At 42.0% G+C, this 19100-nt stretch overlaps 1 protein-coding gene across 2 annotated transcripts in view; it reads right to left on the bottom strand.

Annotated features, from left to right (window-relative positions):
* The window catches only part of caln1 (calneuron 1), a 312262-nt gene that overhangs the window by 9351 nt on the left and 283811 nt on the right, over positions 1–19100 (bottom strand). The window contains exons 5-6 of one of the 2 annotated variants that reach the window (XM_048556789.2): positions 13407–13560; positions 3753–3837 (exon numbers count right to left, since the gene is read on the bottom strand). In XM_048556789.2, coding sequence (XP_048412746.1) covers positions 3776–3837; positions 13407–13560 — 216 coding nt within the window. In that variant the 3' untranslated portion in view covers positions 3753–3775. The remainder of the gene's footprint in view (positions 1–3752; positions 3838–13406; positions 13561–19100) is intronic. The other variant, XM_048556786.2, reaches the window with a different exon arrangement.

Here is a 19100-nt window from a genome sequence, read left to right as displayed (position 1 = left end):
ATATCCATCCTAGGAGAAGCCAAACAGAGACAGGCACAAGAATTCCTAGAAGCATGGCATTCCAACTGGAACTCCATCAACAAACACATTGATTTGGAGCCAATCTACCATCCCCTGAGAAAAAGAACAGGAAATGACATTACCAACGCAGGAAATGACATCACCAACCCAAGGAAACCCAAACAGATAAATAGAAAGCGGGACATAACACCAGTGCTTCGTCGGAGGCTCACTGATGATGTTACCTAGAATGGTGACGAAACGTCTGAAAACTAACCTTCCAGCTCAGCGAGCAAACTCATATCCAGAACCTCAACCTGAGGTACAAATTTTCTCAAAACTCGCAATCTATTGTGCCTTTGTGGCCATTAAGGAAAAAATTTAAAATAATTTTAATGTTTGTTTAAAGAATGTAGTAACACTTCTAGTGGATCACACTGGTGGTGTGCTGCATATACAGTAGGGACCATAGCCAAAGGGACTAGGAAGATTCAAGGCTTACCATTATTCCACACTGATCTCAGCTAGTGCATTATGAGTAGTTGGGCTGCAAGGTGAATGGAAGGTCAGAGGGGAAAATCAACCGGGATGCTAAAGATAACAACCAAGGATTCCAGAATGCATTGACGTGAACAACATTGGGTGTGATTCTGATTATCTTAGAGTTATGTAACTCGACAACCCTCACAGAGTCAACTGTGAGGAGTAGTCCCTTGGCTGAGGTACAAGCAGATGTTACAGTCTAGCACTCTGAGAAGGAAGTTTGGAAGAAATATTGATAAAGAAGAAACTTGAACCATTTCTCCTACTGGAAGCCAATCCCAGACTTCAATCGTACCATCCAGAAACAATTTGACTTGTGTTCGGTACTTGTAAAGTGAGAAAGAGCTGTACAGCATGACCTTGATGCAAAACAAATAGACAGATTTGATGGGAAAATAAAGAGTACTACTTTATTTGGCTTTCAGGAAGTGTGAACTTTTAATACTGCCTAAGCAAAAGGAGACAATTTTTAGACCCAAATTTAAGTAAATTACTAAGTTTTACTAAGGTAGAAATAGACTTTGATTTTATAATAGCAATGTATTTGTTAGAGAAGCATTGCATTTCATTTTATTACAAAGTAACCACAATTCTTGTTTTATGACAGAAGGACACCAGTAATAAATAGTTACCAAACTGAGTTTGGTAATCCATTTATGATTACTTAAAGGGAACCGGGTTGCATTAATCTTCAGAAAGTAAAAGAGAAAGCACTTTCACTTGCTTCTTAACAAATGACAAGACTGATTCAAGGTGAAAAGTCAGCCATGAAATCCCTTGTCCCTTTGTTGTTAGGAATTGGATGTGATTGCAATGTTAAATTCCTCAAAAAACAGCACGGCAAACATGAATACTTTGAAGAGTTTATGTTGTGAAAGACCAATTTACAAATGAAGTAGTTTTGAAGGGTCGTAGAGTTCAGGGTTATGGTAAGAAGAGTGAGACAGTAAGATGTTGAGAGAAAGATGATCAAAGGAAAAATTTGAAACTATTAAACTGCCAGCTTCAAGAATAATAGCATCCAACAGTGAAGCTGGTTAACAGCCTCTAACTTTACGCCTTTCTTCAATCTAACTTACAAAGAAAAATAAACAATGACTGGAAGGAAAAGATTAGGTACGGTTTAAAAGAGTTGTCTGCAAATCTTGAGGAAATATTTCTTTGCTCTGTTTCAGCAATACCATAACAGCATGGGCATTTCCTTTATCATTGTTGGAAAGTGTAAATGCAGTTAAATATTTGATAAAAACACAACGTAATTGATTGTTCTCCCTAGATTTTTCTCAAGCCTTAAAAGAGTTCCCTATTTGTGACCAATCTCCTGTTATTTAGTGAGATCCTTGATGCTTTGCAGGAAGCACGATGTCTCATTACAGCCACGATAGCAGTGAGTGACGGAGCATGCTCGATAGGCCGAATGGCCTACTCCTGCTCTTATATGTATGTTCAGTAACAAGTTACTATTGCATATTTCATACTTGTCTTCAGGGCAAAAAGTGTCACAAAATTGATTTCTTTTTTAAGAGTTCCTTTGGTTTCACGGGGTAAAATAAAATGGCAACAAATCACACTGTTTCACCTCTCCTGTCCCTCTTATGTCTCCCAAGCACACTCTACCACTCTGATTCTGACCAATCGTGCATCCAAGCCCTTCTGCTCAACCTTGGCAGCCTTCAGTTAAGCTGCTCCCCTCCCTGGAATTGCCTCCTTAAACCCTTCCACTTCTTCTTCCCCTTGAAGATGTTCTTTGAAATCCATTATTTGACCAAACCTCTGTCTCTACCCCAGGCCAGTCCTCTCTCAATATTTGTTTTTGGCTTGGCTTCCTTGTACTATTGTGAAGCACTTCAGAAAGTTCTTCTCTGGTAATGGCATTACATTAGTAGCCGCAAATCAAGAACCTATTCTTATTTATTTGCCATTAATTATGATTCTTGTACACTAATTGTATTGTTATTTCCAGCAATGATGCTATGATGTTTTCCATCTTGCAAACTGGGCGAATGGCTAATATATGTGGTCACTGCTTCTTAGCACGATGCAATAAGAATCTTAGAAGTATGTAAAAGACAACAATTATACACTCTTTCAATGTTAGTGCTTCATTATAGAAAGTTCATTGCATTATATAATAACCAGTATAATATCAAAGCTGTGAGCTGTTGTTAGGAGACAACAGACAGTACATCTTTGGACTGTGGGAGGAAACCCACACAGACACGGGGAGAACGTGCAAACTCCACACAGTTATCGCAAATGGAACTGAACTCGGGTCCCTGGCGCTGTGAGGCAGCAGTGCTAACCGCCGAGCCGATATCAGGAAAGTCCAAAGACACAACAGTTTTTGGGGATTTTTTTCAAGAAAATCTGTTTTCTGTTCTCCCTGCTGTTTATGTCTCCTTGTGTAATCCCCTGCCCAGGAGATGAGTGGCCTGCTGCCGAGGCATCATCAATTGATTTCTCCAGTGACTCAGTTGTCCATACATCTCGCAAGCTCAGGCTCAAATTTCTTGCTGTTTATTTCTGCTCCTTTTCATGAGGGCAGCAAAGATTCAGCTTCGTGTATTTTTAGGTTTCCACTTGTGGAACCAGAGACGGGATATTGATATTTAAATTCCGATGGGAGCAATAAGTCAGGAGCTAAAGCTGCCTTGTGCCAATTCGAATTAAAATTCCAGGGTATTCTTCTGGTAGTCCGAACTACAGTACGTAATCATTCCCCAATCATAAAGCCTCAGGCTCCCACCGGATGGGGGCTGATACTGTTGTTGGTGGCATATTTCTTTTTTAGATTCACCAAGTGTCAGCAACAGGATTGCTTTACACCGAGTTGGTCAGATCGGGGTTTGACAACCTTCAGGACTCAACAGTGGATTTCAAAGTCACTTAAATATAAAGCCAGCTCTTGCGTTTAGAATACAAAAAAGCCATTGAAATTCAGCGTTACATAACTGACAATATCAGTATGCATTAAAACCATGAATGAATATAATCCAGTAGCTGGGGGCAATGTACGTCAGACAGTTCTGAAAAACTGAGTTTTTTTAGTAATCTTGCTTCCTAATCTCATAGACCTGGCAGAAATTTTAATTAATTTTGTGACTCACCAGCATGTTACATAGATTTATTCGCAAACGGATGAGCTATGTAAAGATTCAGCTGGTCCAAAAATGCATGCACATTATATATAGTTTGTCCCTGCCACTTACAGTTTATTTTGGAGATACGAGTTTCAATCAATCCCTTCACCAGACTGTGTGTTTGTTGAAGATCTCCAATTTTGATAGCTCCTTGCTGGTGATGAAATGACAGCCCATCCGGAGTTGATGTTTTAAACAGGAGTTCACCCCAGCCGAAAACAATATGATTTGAACAGCACATCAAAACGTGTTCTCAAGTGTTGCTACTGCTGCTGCTGTGTTTACAGAGAAATCCAGCTTGCACATGGGACTATTTTCGATTCACAACTGTGACTTCTAAAGTCTTGACTACTCACTTAAAATGCATCGATGCAGCCCCTTTAAAATAATAAAATGTCCCAAAGCATATATTCAGACAAAATGAGGACAGTGTGTTCAATTGTTTCAAAGGCATGGGTGAATGTGGTAGGTAACTAGATGAAGAGAATGTAGGATAGCAGGTGGGTGAGGGGGTACAGGTGGCAGTTAAGTGGGTGAGAGGATAAGGTGGGTTGATGCTGGAAGGAGAGGTTGGTTCAGGTGAAGTGGTAGAGGTTGGGTGTCAAGGGGAGGATTGAGTGTTGTTGGCATTTCTGTCTGTCTGGGTGGTACATTTTCGAGTCGGAAAGATAAGGACAGTGTCACAGGGATCAATGCCAGGGCTCCAGCTATTCCCAAGTTATACTAATGGCTAAGACAAAGGAACTGAATGCAGATTACAAAGATAAGTTGAAATGTGAGATGTGAAGTGGGCATATGGAGTCTGCATAAATAGGTTAGTGAGTGAATAAACATTTAGCAAAGGGAGTCAAAATAGACTAAAATGTGAAGTTAATAAAATGTGAGGCTGGATGAACACAACAGGCCCAGCAGCATCTCAGGAGCACAAAAGCTGACGTTTCGGGCCTAGACCCTTCATCAGAGAGAGGGATGGGATGAGGGTTCTGGAATAAATAGGGAGAGAGGGGGAGGCAGACCGAAGATGGACAGAAAAGAAGATAGGTGGAGAGAGTATAGGTGGGGAGGTAGGGAGGGGATAGGTCAGTCCAGGGAAGACGGACAGGTCAAGGAGGTGGGATGAGGTTAGTAGGTAGGAAATGGAGGCGCGGCTTGGGGTGGGAGAAAGGGATGGGTGAGAGCAAGAACAGGTTAGGGAGGCAGAAACTGGTTGGACTAGTTTTGGGGTGCAGTGGGTGGAGGGGAAGAGCTGGGCTGGTTGTGTGGTGCAGTGGGAGGAGGGGAGATTTTGAAGCTGGTGAAGGCCACATTGGTATCACACAGCTGCACCACACAACCAGCCCAGCTCTTCCCCCCCACCCACTGCATCCCAAAACCAGTCCAACCTGTCTCTGCCTCCCTAACCGGTTCTTCCTCTCACCCATCCCTTCCTCCCACCCCAAGCCGCACCTCCATCTCCTACCTACTAACCTCATCCCACCTCCTTGACCTGTCCGTCTTCCCCACACTGACCCACCCCCTCCTTACCTCCCCACCTATACTCTCCTCTCCACCTATCCTCTTTTCTCTCCATCTTCGGTCCGCCTCCCCCTCTCTCCCTATTTATTCCAGAACCCTCACCCCATCCCCCTCTCTGATGAAGGGTCTAGGCCCGAAACGTCAGCTTTTGTGCTCCTGAGATGCTGCTTGGCCTGCTGTGTTCATCCAGCCTCACATTTTATTATCTTGGATTCTCCAGCATCTGCAGTTCCCATTATCACTAAAATGTGAAGTTGCCCACTTTAGCATGAAGAATAGAAAACTAGCATATTATTTAAATGGAGAGAGATAGTACAATTCAGAGCTACAGAGGGTGTTCTCACACATGAATCACATAAAGTTAGTTTCCACGTACAGCAAATGGTTTCAAAAACAAATGATATATTTTAATATAAAGGTTGGAATTCTTTGCAACAGTTTTACAGAGCATCGGGGAAACCATTTCTGGGGTATAATGTATCGTTTTGATTTTCTTAATTAATAAAAGTGTTAGCAGCAGTTCCAAACTGAGTCAGTATCCATTGGAGATTAGCAGGGTAAGAGTTGATATATTTGACGCATATACAATCCTGAGAGGGCTCGACAAGATGGATGCTGAAGGGATGTTTTCCTTGTAGGAGAGACTAGAACTATGGTACATGGCTCGAAAATAAGGGTTCTTCCATTGATGAGTGAGCAAGGAGGAGAAATTATCTTTGGAAGCCTTTTCTCCAGAGATCAGTGCAGGTAGAATCATTTAATATGTTTAAGACGGAGGTAGTTAGATTCTTGCCTAACAAGGGAGTAAAGGCTATTGGGGAAAAGCAGGAATGTGCAGTTGAGGCCACAATCAGAATTTTATTCACTGGTACAGCTAGCCAGAAATGCCAAATAGCGCACAGGGGAGGTGATGACCTAGTGGTAGTATCACTGGACTGTTAATCCAGAGACCCAGGTAACGATCTGGGGACCTGGGATCAAATGCCTCATGGCAAATTCATTAAAATTTTGGCATTAAGAATTTAATGAAGATCATAAAACCATTGTTGATTATCAGGAAACCCATCTGGTTCACCAATGTCTTTAGGGAAGGAAACTGCCATCCTTAACTGGGCTGGCTTACACGTGACTCCAGACCCCCAGCAATAACTCTCAGCTGCCAATGGGGAATTAGGGATGGGCAATGAATACTAGCCCAGCCAGAATCACCCTCATTTTGTGAACGAGTAAAAAACAATTCCTGCTCCTAATTCTTATGCTTGTATGTAATTGTGTTCATTGCATCAAGTTTGCATTCACTGAGAAGCTAGAAATTGACATCAGATAAGAAATGGAGAGTGTTAGTAATCTTAGAATAGAGAAACATTTATGATATCAGTGAGAATTGGGGGTCGGGCAGTGCCAGGAAGAACTGATAGTTGGTTGGCAGTTTAGTGGGAATGGGGTTGAACGAGCCAAAGTTAAGCCTCGTGGATATGAAAAGGATTGAGAAGGCATAGGATATATAGGACAAATGCGTGAGGTCAGTGTTAGGGCAGGGTTAACTTTTGGGGAGGCATGTCTCGATAACCTCAAACTTTGTAACAAAGTATTAACGAGTCCAAGTCCAATCTTCCAGTAGTGCTCAACATGACTCTCAGCTTGTGCATTAGTCAGGATGCAATAGGTCTCAAACCTCCAGACCAAGGAGGAGAAATTATCATTGATGGTCTTGCTCCTGATCATTGTGTAGTTCTCACCCAGTACATGTCAATCTGCTTCAAAACAGGCTCCGGCTCTGCACAAGTGCAATTTATAGCCATATACACACTAGTTATCTCTGTCTCTAGCAACACTCATTCAACATCTCAGCTGTCCAGCTCCCCAGTTTCATTCATTCCATCATCTTATCTGTTGTGTTAACAAAAAGATTTTTACCTTCCTTTCAGCAGTTAAGTATCACAAGCTCCAACAATAAAATATTCTTCTGCTCTCTCTTCCCCTTTACTTCCCTCTGATCCTGTGCCTTCTTTTATTCTCACCCCTACTGTGTTTGCAGTATCCTCCCACCTTTGTCTCTCTGTTGCCGAACGATCTTTCCTTAGTCAATGATTCAGTTTTACTCCTTTTATGCTAATCACCTCAATTAATGTTTAGCATGGCACAAATCTAAGCTTCACTTCTGTTGCTTAAACCTCCACGCTCACTCTTTTGACCAGCTGGCTTCTCCCACCTTCTGCTTCTGTCAATTGAACCCACTGATCCATCTTCACTACTCTCCTTTCACCTGGATCCCTGCCTTGGGTTTCTTATCTGTTGTTCTCACAAAGAACAATTTCTCCTTTAACTCACTTCGTAGCTAAACCTTCTTGAAGGATCACAGATCATAGAATACCTATAGCCATTCAGCCCATCAAGTCCACACTGAACCTCTGAAGAATATCCCACCCTGACCCACCCCATACCTGTAACCCTGTACTTCCCATAGCTACCCAACCAGCCTGCACATCCCCCAAACACTATGGGCAATTTAAGCACGGCCAATCTACCTAATCTGTGCAACTTTGGACTGTGAGAGGAAACTAGAGCAAGGAGGAAGCCCGCACAGAGTGGCGGAGAATGTGCAAACTCCACACAGACAGTTGCCCAAAGTTGGAATCAAACCCGGGACCCTTGCACTGTCAGGCAGCAGTGTTAACCACTGAGCCATCATGCTACCTCAAGGAGATAAAGAAAATGTCTTGTTCTAGTTCCTCTACTCTTTTTCTGGTATATTGATGACCATATCAGTACAATTTTCTGTTCTAACTGGGAACTTAAAATATTCACCAAATTTTCTTCCAATTGCCACCCTCTCCCCACCATCCAAGATCCAAAGTATTCCTTCCAGTTGAAGTAGTGATGTATGTGTGCTCCTTTCAAATTCAAGTACTGTATTTGTTCCTCACAATCTAATGTCCTCTACACTGAAGGGACCAAACACAGACTGGGTAACCAGTTTTTAGAAAGCCTCTTTCTCTGTTCACTGGTATGATCCTGAGCTCAATCCCAATTATTTCGTGTTTTCAATTTCTCTGTCCCCATTTTTGAGGACAGACAATCAGTTAATATTCATTAGTAGCCCACTAACTCTTATAGTTGTCTCAACTAAACTTCCTCACACACTGCTCCCTGCAAGCATTCCATTCCATTCTCTATGACTGTTCATCTCAGTCACATCTATACTGATGTTGGAGCTTTCCAGACCAGCGTAACTGTATCCTCTTCCCTCAACTCACCTCTTGACTCCCCAAAGCTTGTGCATCATCTACAAGGCACAAGTCAGGTGTGTGATGGGATACTCCCCACTTGCCTGGATGGTTGCAGCTCCAACAACACTCAACAAGCTTGACACCATCCAGGACAAAGCAGTTCATTTGACTGGCACCACATCTATAAACATCTACTCTCTCCACCACCAAGGCTCAATAGCAGCAGTGTGTACTATCTCAAGAAGTGCTGCAAAAATTCACTAAAGATCCTTAGACAGCACCTTCCAGATCCATGACCACTTCCATATAGAAGGACAAGGACAGCAGATACATGCAAACACCACCACCTGAAAATTCCCCTGCAAGCCACTCATCATCCTGACTCATACTTTTCTTGCACATAAGCTGGCATTTTGGGGAAGGGTCTAGGCCTGAAATGTCAGCTTTGGTGCTCCTAAGATGCTGCTTGGCCTGCTGTGTTCATCCAGCTCCACACTTTGTTGTCTCAGATTCTCCAGCATCTGCAGTTCCCATTATCTCTGATCAGACCTTTCCTTCACAGCCACTGTGTCAAAATCCTGGAATTTCCTCCCGGAGAGGGAGATAACCTACAGCATGTGGACTGTAGTAGTTCAAGAAGGCAGCTCACAACCACTTTTTCAGGGGCAATTAAGGATGCAGAATAAATGCTGGCCCAGCCAGTTACACACACATTCCATAAATGATTAAAGAAACTGATGTTTTCCCATGACCACCTCCCACACAGTTGACAGGTCATCAACCATGTTCAACCCAATTCCTGAACTTCTGCTCACATCCCTTCGAATCCTTCCCAGAACCAACAAAAGCTATTTTTATCTTCACCTTCCAACATTCTAGCCTACACAGTGAATAGATGAGCCTCGACCAATGTCAAACATATCTTCCCTTTCACTGTCAAGAGGGAGCAGATCCTCTGTGAGTCCATCCCTCAACCACCAAACACATTCCCCTTCCCATGTATCAACTGCCCTTTTCCGTCTGCCCTCTCCTGGCCTTCCAAGGTCTCAAGTGTTCCTTCCAGTTGAAGTAGTGTGCTTCTCAACATCAAGTACTGTATTTGTTGCTCACAATCTGGTGTCCTCTACACTGAAGAGACCAAACACAGAACCAGGTAACCAGTTTGTAGAAGACCTCTCTCCCAGTTCACTGGCATGCTTCTGAGCTCCTGTTTGCCTCCCATTTTAATTTTCTGCCTTACTCAAATCTTGACAACTCTATCCTTGATCTGCTGCAATGACCCAGTGAAGTTCACTCGCAGGGCCTTTTGATTAGGAACTTTGCATCAAAACAATAGATATAACAATGAGTTCAACAATTTCAGACCATAAACTCTGCCTCATCATTTGCTTTGTTTTTGTTTCCATGTGCTGGCCTTAATCTTGTTCTTCACGCTTTTGTTTTTGGATACTACTGTTTGATATTGTGACATTCACATTCACTTTGGACAAATCTTTTGATTCCTCACAATAAACATTACTGCTCGAACAAGGTAACGTCTCTGGTCCACCAACCTCTCGCAACCTCTTCTTTATGTTCATCCTTTCCCTAGCTCAAAGCTTATTACACTTCTGTCTTCCTTCAGTTTTAAACAATGCCCTTGAACCAAAAAGTTAACTCTGCTTCTACTTACACCAATGTTGCCAGAAGTCATGTTGAGGTTGTACAGGAGATAATGGGAACTGCAGATGCTGGAGAATCTGAGATAACAAAGTGTGGGGCCGGATGAACACAGCAGGCCGAGCAGTATCTTAGGAGCACAAAAGTTGACGTTTCAGGCCTAGAACCTTCATCAGTAAAGGGGGATGGGGAGAGGATTCTGAAATAAATAGGGAGAGGGGGGAGGCGGACCGAAGATGGATAGAGGAGAAGATGGGTGGAGAGGAGAGTATAGGTGGAGAGGTAGGGAGGGGATAGGTCAGTCCAGGGAGGACGGACAGGTCAAGGGGGCGGGATGAGGTTAGTAGGTAGGAAATGGAGGTGTGGCTTGAGGTGGGAGGAGGGGATAGGTGAGAGGAAGAGCAGATTAGGGAGGCGGGGACGAGCTGGACTGGTTTTGGGATGCAGTGGAGGGAGGGGAGATTTTGAAGCTGGTGAAATCTACACTGTTACCATTGGGCTGCAGGGTTCCGAAGCGGAATATGAGTTGCTGTTCCTGCAACCTACCAGTGCCATCATTATGGCACTGCAGGAGGCCCAGGATGGACATGTTGTCTAAGGAATGGGAGGGGGAGTTAAAATGGTTCGCGACTGGGAGGTGCAGTTGGTTATTGCGAACAAAGCGTAGGTGTTCTGCAAAGCGGTCCCGAAGCCTCCATTTGGTTTCCCCAATGTAGAGGATGCCACAACGGGTACAGCGGATGCAGTAAACCACATTGGCAGATGTGCAGGTGAACATCTGCTTGATTTGGAAAGTCATCTTGGGGCCTGGGATGGGGGTGAGGGAGGAGGTGTGGGGGCAAGTGTAGCATTTCCTGCGGTTGCAAGGGCAAGTGCTGGGTGTGGTGGGGTTGGAGGGCAGTGTGGAGCACACAAAGGAGTCATGGAGAGAGTGGTCTCTCCGGAAAGCAGACAAGGGTGGGGATGGAAAAATGTCTTTAGTGGTGGGGTCGGATTGTAGATGGCGGAAGTGTTGGAGGATGATGCATTGTATCTGGAGGTTGGTGGGGTCCACCCCAACCTTAGGCTCACCTGGACCCCCATCTCCAACACATCCCTCACCTTCCTGGACCTCTCTGTCTCCATCTCAGGCAACCAGCTAGAAACTGATGTCCATTTCAAGCCCACCGACTCCCACAGCTACCTGGAATACACCTCCTCCCACCCACCTTCCTGCAAAAATTCAATTCCATCAACTCCACCGCATCTGCTCCCAGGATGAGGCATTCCACTCCCGTACATCCCAGATGTCCTCATTCTTCACGACCGCAACATCCCCCCCACTGTGGTCGAGAATGCCCTCGAACGGGTCTCCCGCATTTCCTGCAACTCATCCCTCACACCCCGCCCCCGCAATAACAGCCAAAAGAGAATCCTCCTAGTCCTCACACACCACCCCACCAAACTCCAGATACAATGCATCATCCTCCGACACTTACGCCATCTACAATCCGACCCCACCACTAAAGACATTTTTCCATCCCCACCCTTGTCTGCCTTCTGGAGAGATGACTCTCCACACTCCCCTCTAACCCCACCATACCCGGCACTTACCACTGCAACCGCAGGAAGTGTTATACTTGCCCCCACACCTCCTCACTCACCCCCATCCCAGGCCCCAAGATGACTTTCCAAATCAAGCAGATGTTCACCTGCACATCTGCCAATGTGGTATACTGCATCCGCTGTACACGGTGTGGCTTCCTCTACATTGGGGAAACCAAGCGGAGGCTTGGGGATTGCTTTACAGAACACCTACGGTCAGATCGCAATAAACAACTGCACCTCCCAGTCGCGAACCATTTTAACTCCCCTTCCCATTCCTTAGACAACATGTCCATCCTGGGTTTCCTGCAGTGCCACAATGATGCAACCCGTACGATGCAGGAGCAACAACTCATATTCCGCTTGGGAACGCTGCAGCCCAATGGTATCAATGTCGATTTCACCAGCTTCAAAATCTCCCCTCCCCCCACTGCATCCCACAACCAACCCAGCTCATCCCTGCCTCCCTAATCTGTTCTTCTTCTCACCTATCCCCTCCTCCCACCTCAAGCCACACCTCCATTTCCTACCTACTAACCTCATCCCGCCTCCTTGACATGTCCGTCCTCCCCTCCCTACCTCCCCATCTATACTCTCCTCTCCACCCATCTTCTCCTCTATCCATCTTCGGTCCACCTCCCCCTCTCTCCCTATTTATTTAGGAATCCTCTCCCCATCCCCCTTTTCTGATGAAGGGTCTAGGCCCGAAACGTCAGCTTTTGTGCTCCTAAGACGCTGCTTGGCCTGCTGTGTTCATCCAGCTTCACACTTTGTTACTGAGTTTGTACAGGATATTGGTGAGACCTCTTCTGGAATATTGCTGCAGTTTTGGTCACCCTGCTACAGGAAGGATAATAAATTGGAGAGGGTTCAGAAAAGACTTACTGGCATGTTGCAGTGAATGGGGGGGTTTGAGTTACAAAAATAGACTGGGACTTTTATCACTGGTGTGTAAGAGATTTAGGGTTGACCTTATTGAAGTTTATAAAATCATGAGGAGCATAGATGAGTTGAATGACAAAGGTCTTTTCCTTCGGATGGGGGAGTTCAAAACTGGGGAATAAATTTTTAAGGTGAAAGGAGAAAGATTTAAGAGGACATATGAGGGGCAACTTTTTCCACACAGAGAGTCGTTCATGCGTGGAGTGAACTGCCTGAGCCAGTGGTGGATGAGTCTCCAGTTACAACATTTAAAAGATAAGCGGGACTGGTTTATTCTGGGAACATGGTCAACGCGGACTAGTTGGACTGAAGGGTCTGTTTCCATGCTGAATGCCTCTATGAGTATAACTGCTGGTTACTTCCACCATTTTCTGTTTTTATTTCAGGGTCCGCTGTGCCCTGTTAAACTCCTAAACACAACAGTCACAGAAGGGTGAGGTTTCACAGCATCACTGATTCCCATACAGTGGCTTCAGCTTTCATTTTAAAAGAACAAGGTAGGAAAGAAAAGAAACCTATCGAGTCTGACTGAAATAAGAAGAACCTGAAATACAGTATTTGCTGCCGTACTGAATTAAAACTGGGACAGCTGTTAACTGCTCTGAAAACAACGATAAATAAAAATTAGCAACTTTGCATAATGAATAACATCAAAAGTTAAACCAATTCCCTACAATAAAATCTGCGCTGTCCTTAATCTTATTCTGTTTCTCTTCTTCAGCTGTGAGTGATTCAGTGAACTTCAAAAATAATAATGAAGTCAGCCTCTGTTCAACAAATGTGACAGGCTTACCTTCAAATTCGGTATGACAGTTACTTGAACTTTCATTCAGACTTTCCTCCTCAGTTATGATGATGTTCTCAATATCTTTCATTGTCAAATGGTCCCGAAATGCATGAAATAATATGTGCTTCAGTTCTTCCAGTGTAATCCTCTGCATATCGAACTGATGGAAAAATAAAAGTCAAGCTGAGTCCAGAATGACAAAATCTTTACCTAATTTAAAGGCAGAGGGAGATCAGGTAAATTAAAATTTATGTCTGGATTCCATGTTTTGTCGATATTTCCTCAACAAGGTCATTCTCAATTGCAAAGATTACTCCCACAGTTTGGAGATTGAGTCATTGGCTTCTGAACAATCATTGGACGCTTTGTGAATGGTAAACAAGATACAGAGTTGACGCACACAACTTGACATTGTGGTTTGCTAATTAAAATTATGGCTAATGGTTTAAAAAGATAATAAAACATGTATTCACCTAGGAGCAGATACCATTCCTGTAGAGAGATTTCTTCCCACTAAATGTTGTAAAGATTGAAGATATTGTCTGCGGTCCCCATTACTGGTCTTCTTGCCTCACCACGAATTTGTGACTTATCTTTGGCAAAAATCTGAGGCCAAATCAGACTGCTCATAACCTTGGTATTATATCTGAGATGAGCTTCAGACTATAATACCTGTATCATCACCAAGACTACCCCTTCTGCTACTGTAGCAAAGCTAAATTCTTTCTCTGCATCAGCTCACCTCTTGTTGAGACTGTTCTTGTTGTCTTCATTACTTCTATAGATTGGGCTTTTGCAATGATTTCCTGGCTGACTTCCTGCCTTCCACCTGCACTAAAGTTCAGCTTGTCCAAAACTTTGCTAGCAAATCCTAACTTGTCCAAGTTCTATTCACCCATTACCCCTGTACTTGTGAATCTACATTGGCACATGTCTTGGCAACATTTTAGTTATGAAATTCTTGTCCATATTTTCAAAATCATTTCTTCTCCTCCTTATGTTTACAACCTCCTCCAGCCAATAATGATTGTCTCCTCCAAAACCCCTGATTTTAATCATTTCACCATAAGCAGATAGGCCTTCAGCTATCTCAGCTCAAAGCTCTGAACTTGCTTCCCTCAATCTTTCTGAAGGTGTGTGTATATTGATTAAGATGCTCCTTAAAAGCTACATTTTTGATGATGCTTTCGATCATAATTCTTAATATCTCCTTTTGTGTCTTGGTATTCAATTTGCTGTGTTTAACTACATTAAAAATGCCAAATAAATGCAAGTTGTTGTTGCTTTAGAACACTTTTTACTGTGTAATGTATTTTTGTACTTTTAACATAAATTTCAAACAGGTTAAAACTGCAGGAATAAGATAGCTGACTCCTTATGAGCTTAAAAGTAAATCAACCAGTTAGTAACCATTTTCACAAAACCCAGCAAATATTCCCTCTTTTTTTATAAAAAATAATTTCTACACACTTATTGATGTTGTCTCTCTGCTTTGCTTTGCTCTAGGGCAGTTTTTCGAAGCATCTATTTCTCCACTTTATGTGTCAGCTTGATTCACTGACAGCCTTCACATCTTTAAGTTAGAAGGATTTGAATGATCAAATTGAAACTTGAGCATTTCTTCCAGGTTGACACTTAAGTGCATCTTGAGGCACTGTTACCTTGCGGGAGGAGCCTGCTTTCAAATGAGATACTAAATTTAGACACCAACCATTCCAACAGGCATAAATGATCGCTTGGCACAACATGTAAAAGCAGAGAGCTCTCGTGCTGTCCTGACAAACAATTTCACTTCACTCAACAGCAGCAAAATCAGACAGAATCAGATGGATTATCTTGCAATTAGCGTAACCAGGTTAATAATACAACTGACAATCTTGCTAAATATCGAAAATTCAGAATAGGAATGAAAATGGTAGTTGGAGAAGCAAAATCAGAACATGATAACAGACTGGCAGTTAACACGATAGGGAGTCTTTGGAAGAAGGGTCCAGACCCGAAATGTCGGCTTTCCTTCTCCTCTGATGCTGCCTGGTCTGCTGTGTTCATCCAGCTCTACATACAGCACCGGCAGTTCCTACTATCTCTGAGGGAATTGAAAAGTCTTCCTTAGATATGAGTAGTAAAAGGAGGCCAAATAGAGAACAAAACAGAGATGGCAAAGGTACTAAATAAGCCTGTACTCCTTTCTTTATCGAAAAGAATGGATGATACCAAAGTCTTAGCAAAAGAGGTACATAAACTAAAAAAAAAGAAAAAGTACATGTATTAGACAGGCCACATCAAATGTGTTGCATCTCAGGGTATGGAGGCAAAAGGACCACAAGATTAAACCCAGAACTACAAATCATTCAGTTTAACTTGGTGGTGAGAAAGCTATTAGAAATTTTTTTCTCGGACAAAATTAATAGTGACTTGTGAAAATGCAGATTAATTAAGGAAATCCCGTATAGACTTGTTCTCAGTAAACTACGTTTAACTACCTTGCTTGAGCTTTGTGATGAGGTGACAGAGAGGGTTGATGAGGTTAGCATGGTTGATGTGGTATACACAGATGACTAAAAACTTTTGATTAAGTGTGACCTAACAGAATTGTCAGCAATTAAACAGAATAAAAGGGATAGTCACAGTATGACTGTGAAGTTGGCCAAGTGGAAGGGAACAGACAGTTGTACTAAATGATTGTTTCTCAGACTGGAGAGGAATTTATCCTAGGAGTTGGTTCTAGGTCAATACTTTTCCTTACGTTGATTAATTAATGAGGGTGGATATGCAGAACACAATTTCAAAATTTCAAAGATGTCACAAAACTTGAAACAATTGTGCACTGTGAAGAGGATGATGATAAGATTTCAGAAAGGATATGGAGATCTTGAAGAATAGGCCCACACATGAATCAGATGAAATTTAGCAAAGAAACAAAGTGAAACATTTTAATAAGAAGAATGAGGTAAGACAATAAAATACAGTGTGGGGGGGGGCGTTGAATGGCCTAGTGGTATTATCACTGGACTGTTATTTCCGAGACCCAGATAATGATCTGAGGACCCCAGGTTCAAATCCCGCCACAGCAGATGGTGGAATTTTAATTCAATAAATATTTGGAATTAAGAAGCTAATGATGACCGTGAATCCGTTGTCAATTGTTGTAAAAACCCATCTGGTTCACTAATGTCCTTTAGGGATGGAAGCTGCCATCCTTGACTGGTCTGGCCTACATGTGACTCCAGAACCACAGCAATGTGGTTGACTCTGAATTGCCCTCTAGGCAATTAGGGATGGGTAATGAATGTTGCCCTGCTAGCAACACCCTCATCCCATGAATGAATAAAGAAAAATAAATTCTAAACAGGGTACAAGATCAGAGGGAGCTAGAGTTGTAAATGTTCAAATGGTTTCAGGTGACAAGGCAGATCCAGAAAGAGCTGTGTGGTATTTATAAAATGAATCATCAAGTACCACAACAAGGCGGACTTTTATATAATACTGCCCTGTCTCTAACCTCACTATTGTTTCCAAATCTGGGTATAAAGCCTTAGGAAGGAACTGAACGCATGAGAGAGATCTCAAATAAGAATAATGAGAACGATTTCAGAGACAATGGACTTCAGTTAGGTGAACTGTTTGCAGAAGCTGGGACTGTTCTCCTGAAATAAGGCTGAGAAATAATTTGACAGACGTGTTCAAATTAGGTGGAGCCTGCACAGAGTGGACAAGGGGAAACTTTCCTTATTGGTGAAAGGAGGTCAAGAGCTATTTGGCACGAATGTAAGGTAAATGACAACTGTAAGAGAGCTTGTTTTTACGCAGCAAAGGTTGAAGATCTGAAATGCATTGTCTGATATGATGGAGGGCAGAATCAATGTGGCTTTTGAAAGAGAACTGGATAATTATCAAAGCTTGAAATACATATGCAGGGCTGTGGGAAAAGTTGAGACCAAGACTAGCTTAGTTGCCCTCGATTTGCTGCTTCATTTCCTCCATTGCAACTGACCACACCTTTAAAATAATCCATAAATTAGCCATAAAGCACTTTAAGATATCCTGAGCAATTGAAGAGCACCATGTAAATGCAAGACTTATTTGTTATTTGTGGGTCCTTGCAGAATGCAAATTATTTGTTGAATTTATTAAAGCACAGTTACCGTATTTCAAAAATAATTCATTGCTCGTGAGAATGTTGTTTAAATGCAAGCTTTCTTTCTTTCACTTCATTAGTATTCATGGAAAACCTAGTACAAATATTGTAATACCCCTCTGTTGTTTGCAAACTATAGTAAAAGGAGGAAAATATGTCTGAAAGACTCTAAAGACACTTTCAAACTTACATACCACACAAGTTTTATGAAGAAGCAAGACCAGAAAGAGGACACTGATCGTTACTTTCAGTATAATTAGATTTAGATTTTTGATTTAGATTTATTTAATATTATCACATGGACCTAGGTACAGTGAAAAGTGGAAAATGTCGCTACATTCCAGCGCCATCTTGGAATACAGGACAAATTACTGAAGAAATTGTATAAATGGTAAATACTGCATAAATTAATATTACATTGATATTACTAATTAGTACGAATACTATAATATTATACCATAAATTATGAATCACATGCAAAATTATCAGCCTGGGAAAACATTTCAGATGCATGTGTTTAAATCAGACAAGATAATAAGCCATGAACTAACTGAAGATGGAAAAATGTCTGTGATTTTCCACATTTTGAATCATCAATCTCAGGCATATAGGCATGGGCGGTACAAAGTGCAAGGTGCCACTTTCTCTTGGCAAGAGAATTCTCACCTGGACTGCTCTCAAGTATCTCAAAGCGTTGTTTTAGAGCCATATTATTAAGGCTTGGCAGTAAGTGACAGATCTCCACATGCTTTGATAGAAACAGTGCTCACTAACAGGACTAAAAAGGAGATTGAGAACTAAATATCCTAAATAAGAGGAAATGTATGAGAATTTTGTATGACACCTGTCATGTGAAAAATATTGGAGTCCATTAAAAAGAAAATTCAACAACACTCGATGAGAATAATGATTTATATATTCCAGAAAATACATGTAAGAAGGGTTTAGTTAAATAAATATACTGGAAACTTTTACAAAACAACAGATTTATAGATAAGTAAAATAGTAAATATACTTTCACCTTCAGAAAGCCCTTGACTAAGCCTTTCACAGGAAACATATGACCACAGTAAAAGCTTTCAAGATCTAAGATGTAAATTGGATAATTAACTGGCTTGATATGAGAAACAGAAGGTAGACATTGATATGTTACTAATTAGAAGTAGTAAGCAGTTTAGTCCCTTGGAAATGGTCCTATGGCCTTTTAGTGACCTTGCTGGAAGTATGAAAGATACAATGTTTAATTTTATACTTGATGATGAGCTGAAAACAGAATATTTCAAGGTAAAAACATTGCTGAGAGTGACTTACGCAATTAGCAACTGGTGCGCTCAAAATTAATTCTTAATGCTTGACAATATTAGGCACATTAGCATTACACCGAATACTAATGTAGTGTAGAAGCCATCAGGAAAATTATATTTTTGTGTTAATAAATCAGATAGATGCTGTTTAAAGATTCACAACATCACACTGTATATATATTATATTTATCAAACTAAACACAATGACTCAGAGGTTGGTGAGAAAATAATGGTATGGTAAATATGGACATCAATGTG

The sequence above is a fragment of the Stegostoma tigrinum genome, chromosome 27 (assembly GCF_030684315.1).
Source record: "Stegostoma tigrinum isolate sSteTig4 chromosome 27, sSteTig4.hap1, whole genome shotgun sequence".
NCBI lineage: Eukaryota > Metazoa > Chordata > Chondrichthyes > Orectolobiformes > Stegostomatidae > Stegostoma > Stegostoma tigrinum.
Note: the sequence above shows the minus strand (reverse complement) of the source record. Positions and strands in the feature narration are given on the sequence as shown.